Genomic DNA, 20,322 nt, shown 5'->3' on the forward strand with positions numbered 1-20,322 from the left:
TTCGGGCAAAAACCGGCCGAATATGTTCTGCCCAAATATGAATTAAACCGAAGGCTAGGTATTCTGGCTTTCTTTTGGTATTTTTTGGTGTTTTTTTCGAATCTTGGCCTGCAGGTGGCGCATTTTTAAAGCTAGTGGCACCAAAATTTCAGGGTATTATCCAGAGGGCACTGAAGATACAACCCGAGTTTGCTGAAGTTTGGTTCAGGGGACCCCCTGCCCTTGACTTAACCCTAACCCTAGCTTATTTTTTTCATTTAATTTATTCAGTCATAAAATGTTCCCCTAACTGTAACACAAACCCGAAATCTGAAACTGACCACTGCCTTTTTCTTAGAATGCACCCTAGAACTCAACGTAACATGAACCCAAGCCTGAGCCCCTGCCCTTGACTTAACCCTAGCTTATTTTTTTCATTTAATTTATTCAGTCATAAAGGGAGTTTGTTTCTCCACTCTTCCACAGGAAGCTACCTCTCCCAGAACTGTCTCAACCCACCAGCAAAGCATCTCTGAGTGTCTCTTGCCTTGAAAACCCCATGAGACTTCCATCAGTCAGCTGTGACTTGATGGCGCGCACGCACACACACACACACACACACACATCAGTAATGCAGCTGGCAGTTATAAACACACACTCAGTTGTTTATAGCCTGCGTGGTGTAGTGGTTAAGAGAGCAGTGGATTCTGATCTGGAGAACTGGGTCTTGACAAGCTGGGATGGGTCCAGAGGAGGGCAACCAAAATGGTAAAAGGTCTGGAATCCGTGCCCTATGAGGAGAGACTTAGGGAGCTGTGTATGTTTAGTTTGGGGAAAAGAAAGTTAAGAGGTGACATGATAGCCATATTTAGATACCGTATATACTCGCATATAAGTTGAATTTTCCAGCACATTTTTTGTGCTGAAAAAGCCCCCCTCGACTTATACGTGAGTCAGGTGTATTTTGAAAAATATTTTAGGGTTTTTACTTTGTCGGCCGCCAGGGGGCGCAGTTTTTAGGCTAGCGGCACCAAAATTTCAGGAATTTTTCAAGATACTCTCCTGATGATACCACACAAGTTTGGTAAAGTTTGGTTCAGGAGGTCCAAAGTTATGGACCCCCAAAGGGGGTGCCCCTTCCCCCATGGTTTCCAATGGGAGCTAATAGTAGATGGGGCTACATTTTGAGGCTCCATAACTTTGGACCCCTTGAACCAAACTTCACCAAACCTGGGTGGTATCATCAGGAGAGTCTCCTACTAATACTACCCAGGTTTTGTGAAATACTACCCAGGTTTTTATTTTTTAAAAGACAACTAAAAGGTGAAAGTGTATACATTTTACAAATCGTTTGGAGAAGTGCTAGGGATAACTTCTACTAACGTTAATTGTAGTTTGCAGTTAAGGTTTAGCAAACCTAGTTCATCTCTGCTGGTATTCTTTCATAGGTATCAAACTCACGGCCCTCCAGATGTTATGGACTGCAGTTCCCATCATCCCCTGCCAGCATCATGCTGGGAGGGGATGATGGGAACTGTAGTCCATAACATCTGGAGGGCTGCGAGTTTGACACCTGTGCTTTAAATGGTTATCTTGGAGGGTGGGGAATGACTCCAGTAATTGAGCATTATTTTACCATGTCGTCGTGTCCAGCGGGAGCTGCTAGAAGTGGTTGGTATTCCCACTCCGGCTAACCTTTGGTGAGCCCAGCTACCTCTCCGCAAGAGGTTATTACAACTTGCTTTCTGCTAACAAAGTCATTACGCTAGGCCAGGGGCTCTTGTTTGTCGCCTTCCATTATCAACGGTGCTGGTTGTATAGCCAGATGCCCTCGGAGGCATTTCGTAGTAGAAAGTTGAACCATGACCGCAGGAACCTTTGAGTAGCCGACACAACTTCTGGGACGGTCATGCCAAGATTCTGTTGCTGTGTCTTCAAGCTGAAACATGACAACATGAAATGAGGAGCACATTTTCTTGAGGTACCCGATTTGTGAATAAAAGCAGTGTGTATGTTTTACAGTTGAACCTAAAAGGAAATGTTTGAAGTGCCGATGTTTGCTGGTTGAGGCAGTTTGAACAGCAGCTCTCCTTACCGGAAAGAACTAGGTCACTCTGGATTTTCTATAAAATATGGAAGAGAGGCTATTTAAAGCGAGCCGTGGCTGGCTAGTGGGCCAATCTGTTGCCTGGTCAAATATTGCCAGTCAAACACCTATTATTACGAAGCCACAATGCTGCTGTGTGGGTAGCAGCTTATTTTTATTTCATTGTGATCTCTCATTTGTTATCAAGGGACGCTCATACTTGTAGCCCTACAGTAGCCTAGCTGCATAGCAAAGCTTTTCCTGCTGGTCACCTGCTAGAACTGCAGTTATCTTCACAGAGACACTTCTGTTTCTAATCATTGCTGTTACTTTGCTTTATTTGTAAGCTACTGCTTTTGTTGTTGACGTTTTTGTGTTAGTTTTGAAAGTAATTCTAGGCTGGCTTATATGTTCATTGGGGAAAAAAGCCAAAGTGTAAAAAAAAAAGTAAAATACATTTATAAAAACCATACTGATTATCATGTTTTAAAAAACTTTTGTAGAGTAGAAGAAGAAGAGTTTGGATTTATACCCCACCTTTCTCTCCTGTATGGAAACTCAAAGTGGCTTACAAGCTCCTTTCCCTTCCTCTCCCCATAATAGGCATTTTGTGAGGCAGGTGGGGCTGAGAGAGTCCTAAGAGAACTGTGACTGGGCCAGGGCTACCCAGCAGGCATGTAGGAGTGCAGAAACACATCTGGTTCACCAGATAAGCCTCTGCTACTCAGGTGGAGGAGTGGGCAATCAAACCCGGTTCTCCAGATTAGAATCCACTTGCTCTGAACCACTACACCTCGCTGATATGGATAGCCCGGGCTAGCCTGATTTTGTTTGATCTTGGAGGCTACATAGGGTCAATCCTAGTTAGTACTTGGATGGGAGACCATGTGTAATGTGGATGAGACAATGCCATGCTGCGGGCGACGCACTAGCGCACAGGTGTCAAACTCGCGGCCCACCAGATGTTATGGACTACAGTTCCCATCATCCCCTGCCAGCATGATGCTGGCAGGGTTGATGGGAACTGTAGTCCATAACATCTGGAGGGCCACGAGTTTGACACCTGTGTGGCATGGTGGGGCCATTGTGCAGGGATGACAATCAGGCCTTTCCTCCCACCCCCTCCAGTTGCCATGCCTGACAAACCTGTAACAACATCCTTGTGAGGTTGCTTAGGCTAAGCGAGAATGACTGCCCAGGTTCACCCAATGAGTTTTACGAAGTAGGGATTTGTACTTGGGTATCCCAGGCCTCATCTAACACACTAACTGTAGTAGCAGTTGGGATATGGAGATACCTTTATAGTTATTTTATTAATAGTTGTAGCCAAGATATAGCTATCTTTGATTGGTGAAGACCTAGCACACCTTAAGATTTTTAGATGATCTGTTGTTCAATTCAGAAATTTTTCTCTCTTTCTCACAATACTAAAACCAGGGGGCATACATTGAAAATGCTGGGGGGGGGGGGGGGGGGGGATTAGGATTAACAAAAGGAAATATTTCTTCACTCAACTCATGATTGGTGTTTGGAATATGCTGCCACAGGAGGGGGTGATGGCCACTTACCTAGATTGCTTTAAAAAGGGCTTGGACAGATTTATAGAGGAGAAGTCGATGTATGGCTACCAATTATGATCCTCCTTGATCTGAGATTGCAAATGCCTTAGCAGATCAGGTGCTCGGGAGAAGCAACAGCCACAGAAGGCCATTGCTTTCACATCCTGCACGTGAGCTCCCAAAGGTACCTGGTGGGCCACTGCGAGTAGCAGAGTGCTGGACTAGATGGACTCTGGTCTGATCCAGCAGGCTCTTTCTTATGTTCAGTCAACAGGGAAGATAGCTGTATTTGGCTAAAACTGTTAATAAAATAACTGTAAAGTATCTCCATATCCTAACTTCTACTACATGAACTACACTTTAAGTAGAGCAGATTGTTAAACGCATCTTTTAATCTATCCCGTTAAGCAACTCATCTGTTAATAAACGATATAGAATGTTCTATGAAGGGGATATTGGTGTGCTTTTCAGGAAACATGAGAAATACAGAAATTTGTCCTGTCGCGACAGTTTTAATGATGGCCTTTAATATTGTAATGTATTATTGAAGGCTTTCATGGCCAGACTCAACTGGTTGTTGTGGGCTTTCTGGGCTGCATGACAGTGGTCTGGTGGATCTTGTTCCTAACGTTTCACCTACATCTGTGGCTGGCATCTTCAGAGGTGCATCCCAGAGAGAAGTGTGTTACACACTGTGTCCAGCCTTCAGACTTCTCTCTGAGATACACCTCTGAAGATGCCGGCCCCAGATGCAGTCGAAACGTTAGGAACAAGATCCACCAGACCACGGCCACACAGCCCGGAAAACCCACCAGAACCAGTTAATATTGTAAGTTCACTGTTTAAATTTTGTAAGCCATCTTGAGTCACATGAGGATGAGCAAATAAATGAAGGAAGCAAATAACTATTTAAAGGTACGAACTACTGAGCTAGATTAACCATGCTCCCCCTCTGCTCTGGCATCTTCAAGTGTTAGGAGTCTTTTCGTAGGTAGGAGGAGAACAAGGGTTGGTTTTTATACCCAGCTTTTCTCTACCTTTAAGAAGTCTCACTTACAGTTGCCTTCCCTCCCCCTCCCCACAACAGACATGGGGACAGGTAGGCGGGGCAGGAAGAGTTCTGAAAGAACTGTGACTCACCTGAGGTTCATGTGGAGGAGCAGAGAAACAAGCCAGATTAGAGTGTGTCACTGGAGCAGCAGTGACGTAGTGGTTAAGAGCAGGTGCATTCTAATCTGGAGGAACCGGGTTTGATTCCCGCTCTGCCGCCTGAGCTGTGGAGGCGTATCTGGGGAATTCAGATTAGCCTGTGCACTCCCACACATGCCAGCTGGGTGACCTTGGGCCAGTCACAGTTCTTCAGAGCACTCTCAGCCCCACCTACCTCACAGGGTGTTTGTTGTGAGGGGGAAGGGCAAGGAGATTGTAAGCCCCTTTGAGTCTCCTACAGGAGAGAAAGGGGGTATAAATCCAAACTCCTCCTCCTCCTGCTGCTGCTGCTGCTGCTGCTGCTGCTTCTTCTTCTTCTTCTTCTTCTTCTTCTTCTTCTTCTTCTTCTTCTTCTTCTTCTTCTTCTTCTTCATCATCATCATCATCATCATCATCATCATCATGGAGGAATGGGGAATCAAACTCAGTTCTCCAGAATAGAATCCTCCATTCCTGAGCAGTAGGCCACTTAACATGGTCAGAGAGTCTTCGTGGGAAGGGAGGGGAAAGGAGGAAATCTTTGCCATCTGTTTAACACCTTGGCTAAGGAACAGTTTTTCCCCTCCCTGTCTTGTGTGCTTTATAAAACTTGGTTGTGAATCCTTGGTATGTTAGCACATGGCCTCTGCCTTCACTCATGCCAGCCGACGAGTCCAGAGTCAGCCCGAAATGCACTTCTTTGTGTAGCGTAGTTTGCTGTGCTCTGGTTCATTTCTGCATTGTTCTTCCTGTTGTAAACTGCTTTGGGGTCCCTTTGGGAGAAAAGCAGGATGTAAACGCTTGAATAAAACTTTATGCATTTCCAGTCTTACCCGTGTACATCTTATAACAGGGCCGAGCAATGTTCCGTAGTGAAAAGAGCCAAGCTACGTCAAACTCAGAGCAAGAACTCAACAAATAGCCTTTGCAGAACTACCTATAAACAACCTTACCGGCATTTGCATAACTGAAAATATACTACTTAACATTGATGATTGACGTGTTTAATTTTATTTTATTTGGCCCTGAAGTCACAGTTGCCTTATGGTGATCCCATAGGGCAGGTGTGTCCAACTCTGGCACCTCAGATGTTCATGGACTATGATTCCCATCAGTCCCTGCCAGCTTGGCCAATTAGATATTTGAAAGGATGCCATGTTGGTGAGGGAGCAAGCTTGTTTTCTGCTGCTCCAGAGACTTGGACAAGGAGTCATGGAATCAAGGTGCAGGAAAAGAGATTCCACCTAAACATTAGGAGGAACTTCCTGACAGTCAGGGCTGTTCGACAGTGGAATGCACTACTTCGGAGTGTGGTGGAGTCTCCTTCTTTGGAGGTTTTTAAACAGAGTCTGGATGGCCACCTGTCAGGAGTCCTTTGATTGTATGTTCCTGCATGGCAGCGGGTTGGACTTGATAGCCCTTGTGGTCTCTTCCAACTCTGTGATTCTAATGCTGGGTGTGGTATAACTCTTGGGTTCTTTACTGAGTCAGTAAACACCAGCTGAACGTTATCAAAAGTAGAAAACACAGTATCCTTCAAGACCATGGGCTATCTGACCACTATTGCTTCAGCATGGTCAGGATTCAGTTTCAATTTATTCACACTTGGCTATTTAATCATCTCAGTCAGCAGCGCCTCAAGACCTTCTACCACATCACCAGGAGATTTGGGTAGACTGATACAGAGCTGGGCATCATCAGCAAATTGTCATCCAGTTCCAAAACTCTGCTTTCTCCCAAGGGTTTTATATAATGATTGTATAGCATGGGGAACTTAGACTGTATCCTATGGAAACCCACAGGGCAAATCCCACTTTGTTGATAATTGGTCTCCAGTGGCAATGGATCTAGTCCATAAGGAATGATTTAAACCAACCCAGAGCACACCCCCTGGTATCAGACATTTCAGTAAGCTGTCTTAGATAAGTGATGAAGAGAGCTTTGACTCTCAGAACACCTTTATATACTTTTAGTATATATAAGCGTCTCGAATGTGTTTCTGGACATGAATCTGGCTTTTCTACTGCAGACCAACATGGCTCAACATGGTTCACTGTAGTGCAGTGGTGGCGAACCTATGGCACGGGTGGCAGAGGTGGCACTCAGAGCCCTCTCTGTGGGCATGCGCAAACAGAGTGCCCCCCCACCACACATCTAGGCTGGCCTGGGCCGCTGGGCTCGATTATTAGCATTAAACCTAAGACCTAGTTTTGGGGAAGCAGTGCAGGTAACCCTGTTAAGCGCTGTTAAACCCCACTGATTTTCATGCAAAGAACTAAAGCGCGATCCCTTACCTGGGAGTAAGCTCAGTTGCTGGCAATGGGGCTTGCTTCTGAGTAAACCCTCTTAGGATCGTGATTCACCCATTGGAAAAGTTGCACGGTTTCTTCAAAGCAAAGCCACCGACTACCACCAAGCTTACTCCTGAGTAACGCACACCTCGAAGCCAACTGTTTTTTCTAAACTAAAACCTCAGTATTTAGGTTAAATTGCGGTGTTGGCACTTTGCAATAAATAAGTGGGTTTGCGGTTGCAATTTGGGCACTCGGTCTCGAAAAGGTTTGCCATCATTGGTTTAGTGCTTGAGTTCCCTTGAGCTGAATTGGACAAGTTTAGGTCCCCCCCCCCCCCCCCTTTCTCTCTCTTCCTTTTGATAACCAAGCGTTTCCAGAAGCACGAGAAAAAGAAAGCACAGGAGATATCACTTGCTTTCCCCCTCACACGCGCCACTTTCTGGTAGCCCTCCTGTGCCACCTAGCATTTTGTCTGCTGTGCTCCTATCGTTGTGAGCAGCAAGTTTTGGGGGACTTTCAAGAAGCTGATAAGGGAAAGTGGGAAAGATTCACAATAACTAATAATGTCACTTTTGTCGTTGTGAGTTGACTTAAGCCACACAGCAATAATAGATATTTGAATTCTAGAGGGTCTCAGTCGGGGTGCCCAAACCTTTTTGAGCCTGCTGGCTTAAATTTGGAATTCTCGCACAGCATGATGGGCACAGCGACAAAATGGCTGCCACGGGAGGCGGAACCAGCTAAAAAATTGTTGCCACATCTTTCTTTGAGTAGCACAGATCCTTGGGGGGAGGGGGGGGGCTGCTGCCAAAGCAACATTTTAAAAAATATGCACAGCCAATCAATCTCCAGTCATTAATCAGAAGTCTTGCTGGCCTAAAGCCCTACCTGGACCACCCATAAGAACATAAGAACAACCCAGCTGGATCAGACCAGAGTCTATCTAGTCCAGCACTCTGCTACTCGCAGTGGCCCACCAGGTGCCTTTGGGAGCTCACATGCAGGATGTGAAAGCAATGGCCTTCTGGGGCTGGTGCTGCTCCCGAGCACCTGGTCTGCTAAGGCATTTGCAATCTCAGATCAAGGAGGATCAAGATTGGTAGCCATAACCCATGGAAGCTCTCTCTTCCCATAGAATGCTGGTCCAAGCCCTTTTTAAAGCTATCCAGGTTAGTGGCCATCACCCCCTCCTGTGGCAGCATATTCCAAACACCAATCACACGTTGTGTGAAGAAGTGTTTCCTTTTATTAGCCCTAATTCTTCCCCCAGCATTTCTTTCCTGTGCATTTTCCAATGTATGCACCCAACTTCCCTAAAAAAAACATTTTGGCCCGGGGTGATGAAGATTTGCCCATGGGCCAGAGGTCATACCTGATCCACCTCTGCCTCCCAGATGTTCATGAACCAATTGGCCGTACTGGCAGGGGCTGATGGGATTTGTAGTCCATGAACATCTGGAGAGCCGCAGGTTGCAGACCCCTGCCATAGGCACTTGGTGCAAATAAATCTAAATGTGGAATAGAGATCTGTGAGAATGCCCTTTCATAAAGCTTTCCCTCCACATTTTAGCTCAACTAAGAGTTGTTTTACTCTGCCCACCAGATGTGGCCCAAGACAGGTGAATATGGAGGTAAGGGAAACGATTTCATTGTATGATTAGCTGACGGTGTTTCTAAGGGGAAAAAAGCTAGAAACTGGGGAGGCGAAGGAGGCCAAGATAATGAGTCTAGTGTCAACAAAGAATTATCTGGAGACACGGAGAGGACACTGCACCCTTGATGGAAGCGGAATTAATCGAAAGTGTAACTCATGGCGGCGTAATAGAAAAATAAATTAGATCATAAAGCTGTTATTTGTGGGAGCTGCCCAACTGCACTCGCGGCCCTTGATAAGGTACTGGAAACCTGACCGCGATACGCTGTCTGCATGTTTGCTTTTGATTTGAAGTAACGAACTGTACCTATGCAAAGCAGCTGTTAGCTTTAGCGACTAACAATGCGTTTCAGTGTGATTTCCTTACGTATAAATGAATACTGTGGAGGTGGCTTTTAGCCATTGGTTTTTGTAGACTGTTGGCACTAGTATCTGCAACTAGAGATTTCACAACAGTGAAAAACAAAAAAAAGAAAAACAAAAAACCCTGCCCCACCGGCTTGCCATCTGAAAGGCAGGAGATAGAGGATTAGTGAATGCAGGGCTTCTGAGTCTAACCCTGTGGTGGCGAACCTATGGCACGGGTGCCAGAGGTGGCCCTCAGAGCCCTCTCTGTGGGCATGCGCAAACAGAGTCCCCCCCCCCCCCACATCTAGGCTGGCCTGGGCCGCTGGGCTCGATTATTAGCATTCAGCCTAAGACCTAGTTTTGGGGAAGCAGTGTAGGTAACCCTGTTAAGCGCTGTTAAACGCCACTGATTTTCATGTGAAGAACTAAAGCACAATCCTTTACCTGGGAGTAAGCTCGGTTGCTGGCAATGGGGCTTGCTTCTGAACAAACCCTCCTAGGGTCGTGATTCACCCATTTGGAAGAGTTGCACAGTTGCTCCAAAGCAAAGCCACCGACTACCACCAAGCTTACTCCCGAGTAACGCATGCCTCGGAGCCAACCATTTTTTCTAAACTAAAACCTGGAATGATCACAAAATGGCAGAATTGTTTTGAAGGGGTGAGTGCTGATATATTGAGGGGAGGATTGAAAACGTTTTGCAAACGGGTTCCAGGATTTGTGTGGAAAGGGCCATTGCCTCCCTCTGCGTAGCAATCCAGAACTTCTTTGGTGGTCTCCCATCCAGGTGCTTATCCGATCCGAACATGCTTCGTTTGTGAGATTTGGCAAGCTATGGCTAATCTGGGTCACCCACGTCTGGGCTCTTTCCCCTTACATATGCCGAATGCTGGGGATAATTAGAAAAGGAATTGATATTAAAACTGCGAAGATTGTCATGCCCTTATATAAAGCCGTGGTGTGACCGCATTTGGAGTACTGTGTTCAGTTCTGGTCGCCACATCTCAAAAAGGATATTGAGGAGATAGAAAAAGTGCAGAGAAGGGCAACGAGGATGATTGAGGGACTGGAGCACCTTCCTTATGAGGAGAGGCTGCAGCATTTGGGACTCTAGTTTGGAGAGGAGACGGATGAGGGGGGATATGATTGAAGTCTATAAAATTATGCATGGGGTAGAAAATGTTGACAGAGAGACATTTCTCTCTCACAGTACTAGAACCAGGGGCAGCATAAGCATTGAAAATGCTGGGGAAGAAATCTAGGGACTAATAAAAGTTGAAAAAGTTTCTTCACTCAATTCTTGGTGATTGGTGTTTGGCGCAGGCTGCCACAGGAGGTGGTGATGCAATACCAATCACCTGATAGATAGGCTTTTAAAAGGGGCTTGGACAGACTTATGGAGGAGAAGTCGATTTATGGCTACCAATCTTGATCCTCTTTGATCTGAGATTGCAAATGCCTTAACAGTCCAGGTGCTCGGGAGCAACAGCCGCAGAAGGCCATTGCTTTCACATCCTGCAGGTGAGCTCCCAATGGCACCTGGTGGGCCACTGCGAGTAGCAGAGAGCTGGACTAGATGGACTCTGGTCTGATCCAGCTGGCTTGTTCTTATGTTCTTATGAATGTGATGAGTGTGCTTTTTAGTATCTCTTCCCCTGGTCTTTTCTTACATAATTGTTGGAAGTGCATGGGATAAATCTGAAATAAATAATTATTGTTTGCTTCAGAATTAAAGAAATGATCTAAATGTTGTCAGAGTTGCAAACTCTTAAAGTGTTATGACCTCTGATTCACTCTTTAAGTTGCATCATCAGTGTTCTACCACTAACTGAGCTTGAAGCGAATAGTGGGGCTGGTCTTTCAGGACACAAAATGCCATCTGGGAATCCTTTCGTTCCTGGGGACTTGTTGCTGTAGAATGCTCTGTGGTGTGTTGCATTGATAAACGTAACTTCAGTGCTGACTTGAATTGTCATTAAGCGCTCAACATTATTTTAGTATACATTTCCAACTTCCTTTTTTCCAGAGCTATTTTAAGGTCCAGTAATAACATTCTAACGTGATATCTTTAAAAGTTTCATTGAGGGAAAAAAATCTTTTCAAACAAGCCGATCTCTGAGTTAATTAACAATAAATTCAAGGTTTTAATATCTGCCGTGCGCGCGTGTGTGCGATGTATATTGTAGGTACGTATTGGGAAAGATTCAGAGCAAACGATCTGTCTGCTAATGAGCTATTGCAGTAATTACTCCCGGATTCTCAAGAGCCAAACATAACACATCCATCGTGGGTTGTCGTCTCAGTTATCAGTGAGCGGTACACTACAAAAGGAATGAACGCACTGTCCTGAAAAATATTGTCTTGTTTGGAGGAACCCTACTGTTGGGAGATAATAAAGGGCTTTTTAAGAAGGTTCTGTGGTTTATGTTTGCATGTTGATCTACTAGCTCTCCACATAATACAGCAATGTTATCTCTGCTTCCTCCTCAGACCGTGTGGTGGCGGTGGCACAAATACCCATAAATGAATAATAGAAAAGAAGACATGGAGATTGCCTCCCACTATCGCCATCTTCTTCAAGAGCTTAACGAACAACGGCAGCACGGCGTCCTCTGTGACGTCTGCATTATAGTGGAGGGAAAGATTTTCAAGGCGCACAAAAACATCCTCCTCGGCAGCAGCCGCTACTTCAAGACGCTGTATTGCCAGGTGCAGAAGACGTCCGACCAAGCCACGGTCACTCACCTAGATATCGTAACGGCGCAGGGCTTCAAAGCGATCATCGATTTCATGTACTCGGCGCACCTCGCGTTGACCAGCAGGAACGTCATTGAGGTGATGTCGGCTGCTAGCTATCTCCAGATGACTGACATTGTGCAAGCTTGCCACAACTTCATAAAGGCTGCTCTCGATATAAGCATAAAGTCCGACGCGGCGGACGATCTTATTGACTATGAACTCGGGGCTGCGTCCAGCAGTAGCACGGATGCTTTGATTTCAGCAGTGGTAGCTGGCAGGAGTATATCTCCCTGGCTGGCCCGGCGGACAAGTCCCGCCAACTCCTCGGGCGATTCGGCCATCGCTAGCTGTCACGAAGGGGGAAGCGCGTACGGGAAAGAGGATCAAGAACCAAAAACGGACAATCACGATGACATTTCGTCCCAGTCTCTTTGGCCCAGCGACCTCAGCTATAGCTACTTGCGTATCAAAGAAGAGCAGGTCTCTCCAACTCATTACGGAGGGCACGAGTCTGCCAAAGACAGCGCAATGCAGAATTCTTTCTCGGAACAAGGTGGAGCAGATGGATGGCAGCCTACGGGGCGCAGGAAGAATAGGAAAAATAAGGATACTGTGCGGCATATTGCACCACAACTAGGGGCCGACGACAGAACAAGTCCTCCCGTGCCGTCTTTCCTTTCTGCCTCAGGGTGGTCGTTCAATAGTCAGGAAGCAAGTAAGAATTTTTTTTTGGTATCAAGAATCCCCAACATGGTGCCTCGGGGCACCATAATGCTCACTAACACCATCCTTTCTTAGAAGGTGGGAGGGGCCAAGTGAAGCATTTTGCCCAGCAAGGCTTCTGATTGGTCATTGGGGATTTGATTTCCTGTGCAGATCTTTAAAAATGTTGCTTTGGCAGCAGCTGCCACCACAGCACAAAGACCTTCACTGCGTGAATGAAAGTAGGACGTGCAGTGGTGGGATCCAAAAATTTTAGTACCAGGTTCCCATGGTGGTGGGATTCAAATTGTGGCGTAGCGCCAATGGGGCTGGGCAGCGCACGACAGGGGCGTGGCCAGGCATTCCTGGATGGGGCTGTGACGAGGACGCAGCCGCTGCGCCGGTCCTTGGGCGGGAAACGAATGCACGCAGGCGCAGGCTGCCACTCACGCCGGTGCACCTCCTGCTAGACTGCTTCATGTTCTGCGTGCTACTGCTGAGAAGAGGGGCATAACTAAGGCAAAAATCACGTGGCAAAATCACCAATTAGTAACCCCCTCTCGGCACACACAAATAATCAGTAACCTACTCTCGGGAACCTGTGAGAACCTGCTGGATCCCACCTCTGAGGACGTGGCGTCCATTTGGTGCCACCCCCTCCTGCAGTAGACGTTTGCGGGACTGTGCCCACTACACCGTGTCAGAATTCCAAATGTGCCTGCAGGTTCAAAAAGGTTGGGAACCCCTGTGATGGAGGTTTGTAGAATTATACACAGGGTAAAGAAAGTAGATAAGAGTTGTTTTGTCGAAGACTTTCACGGCCGAAATCACTAGGATGTTGTGGGTTTTCTGGGTTGTATGGCTGTGCTCCAGTAATATTTTCTCCTGAAGTTTCACCTGCATCTGTGGCTGGCATCTTCAGAGGATCATCTGAAGATACTAGCCCTATGGTGGCGAACCTTTGGCACTCCAGATGTTATGGACTACAATTCCCATCAGCCCCTGCCAGCATGGCCAATTGGCCATGCTGGAAGGGGCTGATGGGAATTGTAGTCCATAACATCTGGAGTGCCAAAGGTTCGCCACCACTGTACTAGCCCCAGATGCAGGCAAAACATCAGGAGAAAATACTACTGGAACACGGCCATACAACCCAGAAAACCCACAACATCCTAGATAGGAGTTGTTGTTTTTCCTTCTTCCATAACACTAGCACTCTGGAGTACCCAGTGGTCGTTGGGAAATAAGTACCGGACAGACAGTAATTCGATAACATAATTAAACTGTAGAAAAAACTGTTAACAGAGTTTGTGACAGCCACAAGCATAGATGGTTTTAAAAGACGGTCAGACGGGTTCGTGGAGGGGAAAGGTCAATCAATCGCTACTGGCTGCAGTGACTGAAAGTAAACCTTTGAGTACCAGCGCTGGGAGGCAACGCTGGGGAAGACAACCCAGTTTCTGTTGGCCCTCCAGGGCAGCTGGTTGACTGCTGCAAGAGAAAGGTTGCCGACCTCGGTGGGTCACTGATCTGGTCTGGCAGGCTCTGCGTGCATTCTTATGCCCCGTGTGAACTCCCCCACTCTCACCGTTGTTCAGTTTGCCTATAATTCTGCCACTGTGGGTGCATGCTTAAATAGCATTTTAAATTTTATTCCACTCTACGACGAAAGCTTTCACAGCTGGAATCACTAGGACAGCCATTCTCAACCAGGGTACCTTGGTACCCTGGGGTGCAGTGAGCATGTCCCAGGGGTACCGCGGCAACACTACCGCCCCCCCCCCCTCATTTTTGTGGTGTCTCCCACCGGCGCCAGCAAGGGGTGCCACAAGGTCAGCAGCCACCCCCACCCCCAGTGCTTCCCTTCACCCTGGGAGGGGAAGGTGGGGGGTGTGGCAAGCAAGGGCAATGGGAGGGGAAGGTGGAGGGTGGCAGCAGGGGTACCGTGAGATATGAAGAGTGAGGTCAAGGGTACCCTGACCTCGAAAAGGTTGGGAAACACTGCACTAGGATGTTGTGGGTTTTCTGGGTTGTATGGCCGTGTTCCAGGAGTAGTTTCTCCTGACGTTTCGCCCACATCTGTGTCTGGCATCGTCAGCTGAAGATGCCAGGCACAGATGCAGGCGAAACGTCAGGAGAAAATACTCCTAGAACACGGCCATACAACCTGGAAAACCCACACCACCCTTGTAATTCTGCTGTTTTCATCTTTTTGAAGGAGCTGGCTTCCACAGGGAAACTTTTCTGTACATCCCTGTGTTTCAGCGTCCGCTGAAATGTTTAAAGCATTCATGAACTTCTAAGAAAACAAACTGAAGGATTGAAGGATTTAGTTTGTGGATGGTGCTGAATAACATTTTAATAACGTCTTCTTATTGCTTTGCTGTAGGAGTCTGTGCACAATATTAATGTTTATGTGAATGGAATATAGGGATGAGGATTTATGGGACTGTTTCACAAATTATCCTAAGAGCCTTTTTGCATCAGACCAGTGGTCCATCTAGTCCAGCATCCTTTCTCACACAGTAGCCAACCAGTTCCCTTTGAGGTCCAACAACAGGGCATAGAGACCAAGGCCTTCATAAGAACATCAGAAGAGCCCTGTTGGATCAGAGCAGTGGTCCATCTAGTCCAGCATCCATTCTCACACAGTGACCAACCAGTCCCTTTCAAGGTCCAACAACAGGGCATAAAGGCTGAGGCCTTCATAAGAGCATAAGAAGAGCCCTGCTGGATCAGACCAGTAGACCAACCAGTCCATCTTTTAGTTCTCTTCTCACACAGTGGCCAACTAGTTCCTCTGGAGCTCCAGCAACAATGCATAGAGGCCGAGGCCTTCCCCGATGTTGCATCTTGTCAATAGTATAAATCTGAAATAAGACTGGAGTGTACTGGTTAAACCTCAGGGACTTTATTCATTCCTTCTTACTTGGGAATGAACGGAATCTTCCTCACAATGAGAGAGCTTGGTTTGCCCCACAGTAAAGGTGCCCGTGGTGCAGAGTGCTAAGCTGCTGTTCTTTAGCCCAAGCTGAGCTGACGACCCGAGTTTGATCCTGACAGAGGTCAGTTTTAGGTAGCCGGCTCAACGTTGACTCGGCCTTTCATTCTTCTAAGGCAAGGGTGTCCAACTCTGGTGCTTCAGATGTTCATGGATTACAATTCCCATCAGTCCCTGGCCATGCCAAGCAGGGGCTGGTGGGAATTTTAGTCCATGAATATCTGAAGCGCCAGAGTTGGAGATCTCTGTTCTAAGGTCAATAAAGTGTAGATGGCTGGGGAAGGCAATGGCAAACCACCCTATGATCACTCCATGGGTCAGTAATGGCCCAGTTCTTGCACCTTAACCTGGAAAGGTACTGCAGTGCCTTTCACTGTGGATTGAGACATTTGACTTAAAAACCTTAGCTTTGTTAGACCCTGACAGCTCCCTATTTTTTATTGCCCAGGTATGCGTAGATGCTTCGTAACGTCTGGCGTTCATCTGCCTGCGCATCGTTCTTGGTGCGCGCTGGCAGATAAGTGGATCTAACGTAGAGAAAACGATCCAGAAAATTATGCAACACAGCTTTGGGAAACGACTCCTGTTTTCTTTTAACTAAGGCTTTGTGTTAAATTGCAAATTAGTGCAGAACATAATTAACAACACCAGCTCTCCGTGCAGTATCAAAAGCGCTGGGCATTTGCGCATATAAATGGGATGAGCTTATAATCTTGCAAATTTCACGAGGGACGTGGAAGAAGCGTGGCAGTGGAGGGAAGCTAGCTTGTCCCCTTTGCCGATGGGAACAGCTAATGTAATGACTGTGCTAAGGTTGCCAACTCCAGGTTGGGACATTGTGAAAGTTGGGGTTGGGGTTTGGGGAGGGGAGGGGAGGGGAGGATTTCAGGAAGGTAAAATGCCATTGGAGTCCACCCTCCAAAGCAGCCATTTTCTCCAGGGGAACTGGTCTCTGGAAATCAGTTGTCATTCCAGGAGACTTCCAGGCCTCTCTTGGAGACTGACAACCCTATGGTCCACATTCCCATAGGGCAGAGATGGAGCCTTTCCACACAGCAAATGTAAAACGGGTTGCAGTCAGGGTAAAGCAACCTGCCGTCCTGTTGGGGCATTTGCACGCCTCCGTGCACACAGCCAATGGAGCCCACGGAAGCAATGTCAGGCGTGGACCCCCGCAGCCATGGCAGCGCTCCGGTGTCCCTGTGCGGCTACGCAGCTGCCAGGTGGGACTTTGGGAAACGGAGGGGGCCGAAGCGGGGCTGGGCAACCCTAGTTGGATCTGGGCTCCTTGGATCCAACCTGCTTCATCTGCAGTCCCACGGTGCTGTGGGGAACATTGTTTCAGAAGCCTGTGGGGTCCAGTTCAGCTCAGGCTTGTGGGGTGTGAAGAGGCGGGGCTGCTGCCTTTCCCTTCTTACCCTCTCAGACCAGGCCTGTGAGATGTATGATGTGGTTCGGCTTTGAATCTTGAGTTCCTTTTTGGGTTTATTGATGTAGTGTGGCTTACTGTGAATCTCAGGGTCGATACCAAGGTGTGTTTTTAAAACCCATTAAGAACTCTGAATTTCTAAACGTGAAGCGTAGAAAAACGGACATAAATTGTGTTTGTGTGTCAAGTGCTGTTACGTCGCAGTCGACTTAAGGTGACCCCAGCAAGGGGTTTCCAAAAGAAGTGAAAAGCAGAGGTGGTTTGCCGTTGCCGTCCTCTGTGGAGTCATTAAGCTCAGACAAATTAACAAGGGCCCCTTCCGCACACGCAAAATGATGCGTTTTCAAACCACTTTCACATCTGTTTGCAAGTGGATTTTGCCATTCCGCACAGCTTCAAAGAGCACTGAAAGCAGTTGGAAAGTGCATTATTCTGCATGTGCGGAATGAGCCAAGGACATCTCAATTCAACTCTGCAGCGCAAGGCCGTATTCTTAGAACAGACGGTTTTCGTTCTTCTTTCCCACACTAAAGTTGGTCTCACTCGTCTCTTAAATTGCTGTGCTGAATATTGTAAGAGGAACGAACTGGTAATTAACTATGAAAAAACCAAAATAATGGTCTTCGCTAGAAGACCCCCCAGTCATACATGGACCATCAATAACAGACCCATAGAACAAGTTAACCAGTTCAAATATTTGGGCATAACTCTTACCAGCAACCTTAATTGGGCAGTACATAGGAAATTAGCACTCGCTGCACTGTTCCATAAAATTATGGGCTTACCAAATTGTGCTTCATATGCAGCCCTATGTTTAGAACTCGGGCAAATATCATATACCACAATGGCCTGGCTGAGAACTGTCAGATACTGGCTACGTATCCACTATTTTCAGGATCGCTCCAGTTTGCTATACCTCATGCTTTCCGACTATGCAAATTCTAGGTGGCTGAAACTAGTTGAGGGAAAAATCAACGCTCTTGGCTTTTCATTAGAGTCGTTAGTCCCTCTTTCCCTATCAGAAGCATATAGCTGCTTGAAAACTAAGCTATTAGAACAAGAGTATCAGGATATGATAACGGCTGCGAGGAAAACGTGTTCCCCCCTGACCCTGCTTATTCCAATTGAACAAGGACACATGGCCAATTATTTACATTGGATCACCAACCCTAAATTAAGAAGAGCTTTAACGCTGGCCAGATTCAATCTAATGCCTTCTATGCTGCTCTATGGCAGATATCAACAAATTGATAAACAGAGGAGGCTATGTCCATGCAACATGGGTCAGGTGGAGACACTCGATCATACCCTCTTTCACTGTGTAAGGTTTGCAAAAATCAGAATGTCACAATCTGCACTTATCCCATTTCTGTATAATAATCTAACCGATGCTCTTAAGATACCTATGCTCTTGAACAACATGGATCCCACAGTGTGCGAGAATGTAGCAAAATTTCTGCTAACGATAACAGACGTAAGTCTAGATGAATACCAATCAATGTCTATGTATTATGACCACATATTGCCAGCAGTAATTTTTCTAGCTTCTATCAGTATCCAATGACGTTTAAGTGAGTCAACTTAGCTGAAAGAATGTTTTATAGTTACAGAAGGACCATGTATATATTTTAATACCAGTGTCTATGACTGTGAGCAATGGTGGGCAGGTTTTGTATGCTTGTTTTGTATGTTTATTTTATGCCAATAAAGGCTTGTTACTTAAGAACAGACGGTTTTAATTAGAATTTTTGCATATGAAAATTCATTTCTATCCAGTTAAGGGCACTTTTCCACCTGCATTGGCAGCCAACACCTCAATTTATTGATGATTTCCTTCACAGTCTATCTGATGTGTGTTTATACTTCTTCAGCTTTGTTGTGTTCAGGTAATTCACAGGTTAAAATGGGTGGCACCTGCGAACAGCATCAAGCATAGCTATTTTAATTTATACGTCGAATATTTCAGCGTGTATGTGTCTTATTGATTTTCTGAGTTTCAGCATTGCCCTTTAATACCTACCAGGCTCCTTCCTGGATAGGGAAGATAGTTTCAGGTGGTTACTGTGTGGCCTGCAGCGGAGCAGCAAGATTTGACTCTAATCTGGAAAACTGGGTTTGATTCCCCGCTCTGCCACTTGAGCTGTGGAGGCTTATCTGGCGAACCAGATTAGCATATGCACTCCCAACAGATGCCAGCTGGGTGACCTTGGGCTAGTCACAGTTCTTCTGAGCTCTCCGCCCCACCCACGTCATAGGGTGTTTGCTGTGGACTGGGGAAGGGAAAGGAGTTTGTAAGCCCCTTTGAGTCTCCTTACAGGAGAGAAAGGGGGGGGCTATAAATCCAAACTCCTCCTCCTCCTCCTCCTCTTCTTCCTCTTCCTCTTCCTCTTCCTCTTCCTCTTCTTCTTCTTCTTCTTCTTCTTCTTCTTCTTCTTCTTCTTCTTCTTCTTCTTCTTCTTCTTCTTCCATTAAATAGCATTGGAAGTCACTTACTGAAATGTTTCCTTCCACTTTAAACAGGTGGACGCAACCCTTTTGTAGCTGTTGTGGGTTTCATTCTCTCAATGTTGAACAACTTTTTTTAAAAAAAATTGATGAATAGCTGGGCCATTCAAATGCATAATGAAAACAGGACCCAGGCTGGAAGATGTAATTTGAAAGCACAGGCAGGTTGTTGGGTTTTTTTTTATCATGAACACACTGTGCCCTCTGCTAATAGCTGTTATGTTTATAATTCCATTATAATAACATTTCAGATGCTCTTTCTCAGAATTTATTACTTTAATTATGATGCAAGGGTTTTTTTCTTAACTCCCACTTCCTCCCATTACAGAAACTGTCCTAGATGTTGTTCCGACTTAGTTTACAAATATCATCAAGGGAGGGCTTTTAGATTTTCCATTCTTATCACAGGGTAGAATCCCACAAGGGTTATTTCAACTGCATCAGTTGAAAGGGGGAGTATTCTTCACTGTTGTTGCTGTGGTGTGATTTCACGGGATTGCTTCTCCGCAAAGCTCTGCTCTGTATTAGCCTGGGTTGCTGTTTGATTCTTGCTGCTTCACTAGCACAACATGTGAATAAAGAGCACATCCTGATTCTTTTGAACACTGTCTGCCTTTGATTCTTATCTCAGGCCCCTTCCGCACATGCAGAATAATGCACTTTCAATCCACTTCCACAATTGTTTGAAAGTGGATTTTGCCATCCCGCACAGTAAAACCCAGCCGCAAAGTGCATTGAAAGTGGATTGAAAGTGCATTATTCTGCATGTGGAAGGGGCCTTAGTCATGGTGCACAGGGAGAGAGTCTCACCGCAGTACCCTTTGGTATATAGAGTCCC

At 46.3% G+C, this 20,322-nt stretch overlaps 1 protein-coding gene across 6 annotated transcripts in view; it reads left to right on the forward strand.

Moving 5' to 3' along the window:
• Window positions 1-20,322, forward strand: part of ZBTB46 (zinc finger and BTB domain containing 46) — an 89,969-nt gene that overhangs the window by 6,785 nt on the left and 62,862 nt on the right. For all 6 annotated transcript variants that reach the window (XM_048498159.1, XM_048498161.1, XM_048498160.1 and 3 more), the window contains one exon: window positions 11,599-12,562. In XM_048498159.1, the coding sequence (XP_048354116.1) occupies window positions 11,632-12,562 (931 nt within the window). In that variant the 5' untranslated portion in view covers window positions 11,599-11,631. The remainder of the gene's footprint in view (window positions 1-11,598; window positions 12,563-20,322) is intronic.

This window comes from Sphaerodactylus townsendi, linkage group LG05 (genome assembly GCF_021028975.2).
Source record: "Sphaerodactylus townsendi isolate TG3544 linkage group LG05, MPM_Stown_v2.3, whole genome shotgun sequence".
Classification (NCBI taxonomy): Eukaryota; Metazoa; Chordata; class Lepidosauria; order Squamata; family Sphaerodactylidae; genus Sphaerodactylus; species Sphaerodactylus townsendi.